This window comes from Aphanomyces invadans (assembly GCF_000520115.1).
Source record: "Aphanomyces invadans strain NJM9701 unplaced genomic scaffold supercont1.7, whole genome shotgun sequence".
In the NCBI taxonomy this organism is placed as follows: domain Eukaryota; phylum Oomycota; class Saprolegniomycetes; order Saprolegniales; family Verrucalvaceae; genus Aphanomyces; species Aphanomyces invadans.
In genome coordinates this window covers 728,361-736,708 of record NW_008580152.1, presented here as the reverse complement: position 1 = coordinate 736,708, position 8,348 = coordinate 728,361, and the positions used below count along the sequence as shown (strand labels likewise).

At 53.4% G+C, this 8,348-nt stretch overlaps 3 protein-coding genes across 4 annotated transcripts; all 3 read left to right on the top strand.

The window, feature by feature from the left end:
* Nucleotides 1–1,485: 1,485 nt before the first annotated feature.
* On the top strand, nucleotides 1,486–4,371 carry H310_04420 (hypothetical protein; the record flags this gene model as incomplete). The annotated part of the gene is made up of 11 exons (XM_008868768.1): nucleotides 1,486–1,911; nucleotides 1,962–2,276; nucleotides 2,335–2,469; nucleotides 2,537–2,647; nucleotides 2,708–2,853; nucleotides 2,935–3,020; nucleotides 3,097–3,341; nucleotides 3,398–3,593; nucleotides 3,644–3,736; nucleotides 3,791–3,996; nucleotides 4,057–4,371. 11 exons carry the CDS (start codon nucleotides 1,486–1,488, stop codon nucleotides 4,369–4,371), a joined length of 2,274 nt encoding a protein of 757 aa, XP_008866990.1.
* Nucleotides 4,372–4,939: 568 nt separating this feature from the next.
* On the top strand, nucleotides 4,940–6,414 carry H310_04419. 2 transcript variants are annotated; one of them, XM_008868767.1, is made up of 6 exons: nucleotides 4,940–5,276; nucleotides 5,325–5,419; nucleotides 5,466–5,552; nucleotides 5,614–5,883; nucleotides 5,941–6,181; nucleotides 6,246–6,414. In XM_008868767.1, the coding sequence occupies exons 1-6, from the start codon at nucleotides 4,958–4,960 to the stop codon at nucleotides 6,380–6,382; spliced, it is 1,149 nt and encodes a 382-aa protein (XP_008866989.1). In that variant the 5' UTR covers nucleotides 4,940–4,957; the 3' UTR covers nucleotides 6,383–6,414. The 2 variants fall into 2 exon arrangements, with proteins under 2 accessions (XP_008866989.1, XP_008866988.1); XM_008868766.1 differs by having other exon boundaries at nucleotides 5,322–5,419; nucleotides 6,246–6,382.
* Nucleotides 6,415–7,083: 669 nt separating this feature from the next.
* On the top strand, nucleotides 7,084–8,339 carry H310_04418 (hypothetical protein). The gene has a single exon (XM_008868765.1). It carries the CDS (start codon nucleotides 7,094–7,096, stop codon nucleotides 8,132–8,134), a length of 1,041 nt encoding a protein of 346 aa, XP_008866987.1. The 5' UTR covers nucleotides 7,084–7,093; the 3' UTR covers nucleotides 8,135–8,339.
* Nucleotides 8,340–8,348: the final 9 nt, after the last annotated feature.

Sequence of the window (8,348 nt, the reverse complement as noted above, 5' to 3'; positions counted from 1 at the left end):
TGCAAATGTGGTGAAAGGTTTGTTGATTGCAACGCAAAGTGTTGAGGAACCACTGGTCGTACTTGTCGAAGTGAAGCATGCGTTGAAAATCCACTTCGTTAACTGTTAAAACATTGTACTTGCCTGCACTTGGTATCCGAGAAATGGTTGCAACACACACTCCAACAGCAGCAACAGCAGCAGCAAGAACAGTCATTAAAGCAATCGAGTCTTCCTGCTGTGGCGTTGCCATCACCGCACGTGCGAGCTCCAGCATCACACGGGCTAGGGCCAGAATTGCTCGGGCCAGGGCCAGCATCGCTCGGACCACCACCAGCAACACACGGTCCATCACAAGCAACACACGAACCACCACCAGCAGCACACGGACCACCACCAGCAACACACGGGCCACCGCCAGCATTACACTGGCCAGCACCAGCATCACACGATGTGTTACCAAACGACTTCATGGCGTGCAGAGTTAAATGTCGAAATGAGTTCAGCGTTCCCTGGACACGATTATTGGCACGTGGTGTCTCACCGGACAAAAAGGCCGGATAATGTCGTGTTCAGTGTTGGGATTTCATTCAGTGTTTTTCCGCGAACACGGCCTAAGTACAGGTAATCCCTGTCTTAATGGAGGCAAAGTTTGACAGGTTCTTTATTGATTTTGAGAAGTAACTGTTTCATAGAGAATATACCAATCTTCCGACAAACCATGTCAAACTCACACATTTATTTACGTCATTAACTCAAATCGACAAGAAACACATGGATGGGGCGCCAACACGCAAGCGCTCCATCAAGGTAACAACCTCTTCAACATTTTCTTCTACAATAAGAGTATGACGCCAACAGTTTTGAATAGTAGCTTCCGAAACCTGCTCCCAAGCTGCTTGGGCCCAAGGAATTCCTCGAGTTGCGGATATTTGACAGGATGACTCTTCTTTTTTGTTGGATTGGTTTGCACGGATTCAATGCGTGGGGGCTGCTTAAGCGTGCGGGAAATAGCTTGTATAGATGGACGCGAGGTGAGCTTAAGCTCAACTTTGGCCCAATTTGACAAAGAAGTGAAAGTCATTGTTGGGTTGGCCAAGTGATGCTCATAAATTACTCAACGTTACTAGGCGTTGAGGACAGTTCGTTTTTGTGATGGCTTTTTCATCGAAGGCAGTCAATGGATAAGTGACCACACGTTCAGGCCACTTCTTAAGTTAAGTTTGAATTCTTGAAATGCTAGACAGAGTCACACAAAAAACCTTTGTATATTGATGAGAAACTACATTATAGAATGTAACAGTTATAAAGTTTGATGGACTTCCATTAAGACAGGGATTACCTGCAGTACTACTATAAAGTGTACTTAGTAGGACAAGATCCTGGGTTCACTTTTCCATACCCGACGTTTCCTACGGTTCATTCTCTGGATATGCGATGCATTCGGTCCTTTGCAAGCTCGTCGTCGTCGTGGCATGAAACGGCGACAATTTTGAAACGGCAGCCATGAAGCGCAAGGAGCTCTTGGCGGCATGCGAGGCGCTGGTCAAGTCGTACGATCCTGCCATTATGACAGTGGATGCCCACGTGGACGAAGAGCTCAAGGATTTTGCCCAGACAGACCGGGTGTTCCTCCATCAAGTTTTGTACGGGTGTGTTCGGTACAAGGACGTGCTCAAGGTTGTCTTGTCCAATTTTTACCAGGACAACTCGGCCAAGTGCAGCCGGAACGACTACACCAAGTTTCTCATCATGGGGTACCTTGCAATCTTTCGGCTGGATGAGATCGGCATGGCCGCTTTCGAGGGCTTTGTGACGACGCAGAACCCGACGGCGATGCACGTCTTCCTCACTTATCTCTTCGACGACACCATCTTGCAGGGTCCTGTTAAAGCCGAATGGCTGCGCCTGTTGGACCAAGCCTACGTCGAGGTATGCTCTACGTCGCTGATTGAGCTATCCCACACACATGGCGCAACTAGACCCAACTAATTGATAAGCTCGTCAAACATCGGCCGCAAGTTGAGCAAGTCCTCGACCATCTACACGCGAAAGCGTTTGGCATGGCGGCGGCGCGAGAAAACCTCAAGCAAAACGGCGGCGTTGTGCGTGTTGCGAGCAAAGAGCCGACAGTGCCTGTCGCTCCCAACATCACCAAGCCACGGCCGCGCCCTGTTCCCGAACCCACGCGGATCCCCCTCGAAATGAAAGCGCATCCTGTGCCAGATCTGAACAAACTAACGCTAGCCGACATTCAAGAAAAGCAACAGCAGCGGCGAGAGGCCATCAAGGAACAGGTGTGATGTGTCGAATAGACGGAGCTTGCTGAGTTTTGTCGTGGTGGGATGTGTTTAGGTCTTGAAAAAGTACCAAGAGTCCGCCGCCCAACCATTTCAGCTCGAAGAGACGAAGAGCAATCTCGAAGCCATTAAACAAGAAGTGGAGGACCAGCGGATGGCAGAACTCAACAAGAAATTTAAAGCCAAGCCGGTGGGTCGTCGACGAGTGTTTCATCGATCGAGTCGAATGCATAACAGCACTTGTGATGGCGTCGTAGGCGCCAAACTTCAGCGAGAAAGACGCCGCCGTCAAGCTCAACACTGCTGCGATTCTTCGCGAAGACGCGCTGTACAAGAAGAAGCAAGAAAAGGAAGCAAAATTGATCCAAGTAATTGTCTCTTGACCGCTCGAGCGATGACGTTTGCAGTCGATGACCGATCTCGTCTAGGCATACGAGTCAGACCTGCGCGACGCGTCCGAGTTTTACCGGTGGCAGAGCGATATGCTTAAGAAAGACGATGCAGCGCATCGCGCGCAAGTCGAAAAGCGGCGTCTTGAAATGGCTCAAGCCCAGCACGAAGCGATCGAAGCCAGGTACGAGCGTCGTAGCGGGCCGACAATCCAAACCGTATTGCACCGGACACACGATGTCCTGACGTGTCGTGAGCGACCTAGTCTACGCGCCAAAGTCGAGAACCGGGACGTGGCCAACCAAATGAAGCTCGTGTCGAAAGAAAACGAAGAAAAGCGGCGGCTCGAAGGTAGCATCGGCCTTTGTTCTTGCGCTGCTGCCTTGCCTCGGGCGTCGTGGGAGCGCTGACTCATGGGCTTGATTAGAAATGGAAATCGACCAAGCGCATCGACAAGTGGCGCTGGAGATCAAGTTGACGCGGGAGAGCGCGCCGCGTGAAGCCGAAGACCGCGTCAAGGCAGAAAAACAAAAGCAGCGAGAAGCCGTCAACGCGTTGTTGGAGCAAGAACGGGCGCGAAAGGCAGCGCAGGACGCAATTGAACAAGCGCAGCGTGAAGACTTGATTCGGCAAATACGGGCGCTCGACCGTGTCCATCGCGAGCATGTCACGGTACACCTCGTTGATTCCAGCGTGTCGACCGCCACCTTGCTTGATCCCTCACGCAGGTGTTTGACCCGACCGAGAGCGCGAACCTTGGCCTGCTCGACGAGATGTCCTTGGTTGAGTTACGAGAACGCCTGCAATTGCGCAAAGTGGAGGAAGCCGAGCTCGAGGCACAGCGGCGCGAGCTCATTTTGCAAGAGAAGAAGGAAAAGGAGCTCGACTTGAAGGCGCGTGTGAGCAACATTAGCCGCATCCGGCGTACGTACCCGCCGTTTTTGACGATACAGAGCCCAAACAAATCGACGTAGAGCTAGCGGCGTCGGCGAACCGATCGTCTCGGGAGCGACGAAAGCAGCAGGAACAGGAGAAGCGCGACCAAGAAAAGAAAATGCGGGACGAAGGTACTGACTGGGAACGGCCTCGTTCACGGGTCCATAAATGCCAATGGCGACTAGGAAACGTAAAATTGGCGCAAAAGATGGCAGCGCAGCGAGCGGAGCGGGACGCTGAGTTTCAGCGACTGAAAGAAGAAGGCGAGCTAATTGCGAACAAGCGTATGTTCTTGGGGGCAGCCAAAAACATGTTGGAAATGCGCCACTTCATGCAGCAAACGATGGGCGCGGAGCGACAGGCATCCAACCGCCAAGAAGCAGTGCAAAAGGTTTGTGTGTCATTGTTACGGCATCCGCGCGTTGAACTCACGTGCTGGTAACCCTGTCAGGAAGCACGGGTCGAGGCACAAACGAAAGAGACCGAGAAGAAAATGCGGCAGACGTACCGACACAAGAAAGCGATCGAACACGATGCAGCATTGCGTGAAAACGAAATGCTGATGGACAAAGCAATGGGCGAGACCAAGCAGCGGCTGCGGCACGACAAGGACACGAGGAAGGCCATTGTGCGCCACGAGAAAGCCCGACGGATGCACGCCAATGAAATCTTGCAGCACCGAAATGTGTATGCCACCCAAGTGTCGGCGGCAGACGTGGCCAGTGGTCGGACATATCGGACTCAATCGTCGAATCAAGAGTCGTAGGAATGAAATAAGTTGTCGTGCGCATGGTGCACGTGTTCTTCGTTGGGCAGGGGAAGGTAGCTCACCTCGTCTGTCGCGTTTTCATGGGGGCGCTGCAGTCGTCATCAATGAACGGCCATCACCTTGATCGAGGAGTGTCAAGTGTGGCATTGTGCCAGCCCAAGTGACGAACGAATTTTCTGGCGGGCAACAGCGCCTCCCTGTGGATTCCGACTAAATTAGCACAAGACGGATGCACTTGCTTCCCAAGCCGGGATCGTTTATCTTGTCGATGTGCTCCTATCGTAGGCCGTGTGTGCTTCCACTACAAAATCAAGTGAATTCGCATGGCATTGCCAACCTTCCTTCGAGTCCATGGGCACCGTGCATGTGCGAGGCGGCCAGCTGATGAGTCAGTCGTGCTGCGGTTGCAGTGGACGGAAAAAACTCTTGTAGCAAGGGCCTTTCAAGCTGGCTGTGCGCACGCGAGTTGTTGGAGGTTGGTACGACTTACTATGCATGCGGTTTTGGAGGGGAACGAAATCTCACATATGTGAGGTGTCCACATTTTGAGCCAATCAAAGAGCAGGAAACCGAGGAATGGTCAATGGCTCGAACATGCGTGGACAGCGAAGCCGCCGGCCGAGTGTCGAAGAAGCAGAAGATGTCGTCAGGGGGCACATCAACTATGGCGAAACCCACCATCGACTGGAAGAAAACGCCGTCGTTCCCACCCGCTGAAGGATCGTGCACTGTGTGGCTTCCTCGAAAGCAGCGCTACTGTTCTCACCACGCCACGTTCGGGTCGACGAAATGCACAACTCACGCCGCGCTAGACACTGCACCGCCAGGAACGTTAAATGAAGCAGTCCTCAACACGAATGAGGACGCGGACGATGCCACGACCGAAGACAAACCGCCTGAAGGTATGATCAAGGCCGATGCGACATGACGTCTCCTGAGCGTTATAGCAGTCACGTCGCGAAAAACAAACTTGGACCGGCACTTGAAGCGCATGCTGAATCCTTTCTCGATCCTACCGCTGAAAGAAGCCCCTGTTTGGAGCGAGGTGAGAGCAACGGCCGCGATGTAGCTGCTGCACGTTCTGGCATTAGCTCTTCTCGGATCCGTCGCTGCCGCTCTGCATCGACATCGGGTGCTCGAAGGGGCTGTACATCCGCGACTACCGCGACAAGAAACAGGTCCACATTGCTCCTTTTGCAAAACCCTTCGTCGTGGATTGACGAATGCTCCGTGATCCAGTTGGAAGCGCACTGGAACTTTCTCGGCGTTGAAATCTTTGAACCATACGTGGCGGCGGCGAACGCTGCCACGCGACAGCACCAGTCGCCTCAGCGCACCAAGAACCTGGCGTATGTTCATGCCAACATCAACAACAGCCTCGAGACGCTCCTATCGGGTATCCACCAAGTTGGTCGCGTCAGCTTGCTCTTTCCTGATCCGTGGGGCTGTGGGCTGGCCAAAGATCACAAAAACAAAAAACGGCGCGTCATGTCCGCTGCGTTTGCCAAGGTAAGAGGTGTCCCAGGGCAACGCCCAGGTCGATTTAAACGGTGGCCTTCGTCCTAGCGCCTGGCAAATGCCATGCCGCTGCATTCCGAGTTCTACTTGGCCAGTGACTACGAGGACTTGGCCCGAGACATTCGAGCGCATTTGTTGGCCACTGGTGGTTTCAACATTCCCGTGGACGGCCCGTACGTGCCTACCTTGACAGCGTCGGCAATTCGACAAAGCTACGAGAACAAAAAGTTGCAGAAGGAGCGACTCCTCGACACGACGAAAGCGGTCGGCAAAGTCGCCATGGATTCGGGTGCGTCTGCGGTGGTTCCTTTGGTCGAATCGTGATGGCGGGCATTGATCGGATGTGTGTGCAGATGCATCCACATTGTGGCTGGCAACGATGCCGCTAGGCGTCCCCACGGAACGCGACGTGATTTGCGAAAACCAGTGGCGTCCTGTGTACCGCCTTGTGCTTATTCGTAATGGCACTGCCGTGCCGCCGTCGTCGTAAGATAACAAACTGAACGGCTTCTTCCACACAAAACCAACTTGGCATGGAATCCAGACGTGTCTGCTGGTGACAGTGGCGTCGCAGTTGCGTCAGCCACCGTCACAACGGACGTCGTCCGAATGGGTCGAGCGCTTTCGACCGAGTTGGCGAAAGCAGCCCTCTTGCACATTCCGCTCTCTGTCGTCCATTCTGAAAATCGCCATCTCATGAGGATACTGAGTCCACAGACTTGCGTTAGACCTGCCGGTCGAACGAAGAAGTATGTTTTAGGTGACTGGCTCGAAGATCAGGATGCAGCCTGGGCACTTGACAGAGCTGCAGAGCCCTCGAAACACCCTCTGACGTTCTTTCGGTCGCGTGCACTTCTGTCCACGGAATCTATAGCAAAGAAGCCTATCCCACCAAGGTCTCCTTCGCGGCCAAGCTTCCCCTTCATTACGTCACATTCGTTCCGGAGTGCCACAAACTTTCCCCACTGTCCACGGCTCACGACGGCGCCGCGTCGTAAATCCTCGTCGTTCCGCGTCATGTTCGAATTCGCAACGACCGGCTGCGGGTGAAAAAAACGCGTTATTTTCCTGACGACGCTTTATGATGGAATCGACCAGATTGTGTTTAAACGTACAAAGTCGGTTTAGCGCTATGTCAAATCCACAGTGCAAAATTGGTTTTTTCTTGGCGACGGTTGGGAGGTTGACCAATGCGGTCACAATGTATCGTACGATGCCATCAACTGCGACCGCGACTGTCCTGGCCAGCCGCGAGTTGGTGCAATGCGTGTTCGCCTACCAATGTGGTCTCTACGAAGACATGTTGCCCTTGAGCGATCTCCTTCCCAAACACCTCACGAATCGAGCGCTATACTTCCTCATGATTGGGAACTTTTCTGAGTTCTGCAACCACATTGGCCACTTTGCCACGGGCATTGCGCCATGGCTAGCAAAACATGGCACACGAGGACTCTCTCGGCTTTTCGCGTGCATTGACTCGATGTCGTTCACGGTGGAACTGTTTGCAGCGTGCGTTGGCCACATCGACGTCATCGACTTCATGTTGGACAATGACTTGTTGGATCCGACAATCCCGCTGATGGATTTGGCTGCGTGGGCTGGCCAGCTCACCGTCATGACCCACCTCACAGAACGAAATCGTTGCAAAGACTCGAAACACTGCACCATGACCACCACAACACTCGACTGGGCTGCGTGCAATGGACAATTGAACGTTGTTCAATATTTCACAGAAGTCGAGTTCTCCCCGTGCTCAACAGAGGCGATGGACGGCGCGGCTCGCTGTGGGCATTTGGAAATTGTCCAGTACTTGCACACGAAACGTCGCGAGGGATGTACACCCGGCGCCATGGACCGCGCGGCCTGCTACGGCTACCTCGATGTTGTCGAATACCTCCACGAGAATCGCCACGAAGGCTGCACGTACCGCGCAATGGATGCGGCAGCGACCAGCGGCCATCTTGAGATCGTCCAATTTCTCAACGAATGGCGGGATGAAGGAGCGTCGTCCGATGCCATGGACGGGGCCATTCTCAATGGACATTTGAGTGTTGTGAAATATTTGCTGGACCATACCAGCGTTGCCACGTCATCCGCAGATGTGCTGGATGCGGCGCTCGCACTTGGGGACCCCGACATGGCGGCGTTTTTGTTGGATCGGTTCTGTCTTGATGACGAAGGGACCTGGTCCGGCGACGACGACCCGTGCGAAGCATCCGCGATTCAAGCTCACGTGTTCTAACACTAACCTATTTACATAAAATCCAACGCTACCGCACACAGCATCTCCATGAAGTGATCGTCCTCCAACCTGGCTACGTCCCGTTGTGATTCACGGATTCGAGCGGGGCACTCGTCAGTGCGTCAAGTAGCCACGGCAATGTGAAGTGGTGGCAAAATCCAGCCGACCTCATATCAACTACTTGATCAGGTGTCGTATTCTCGGCCATTTTTTT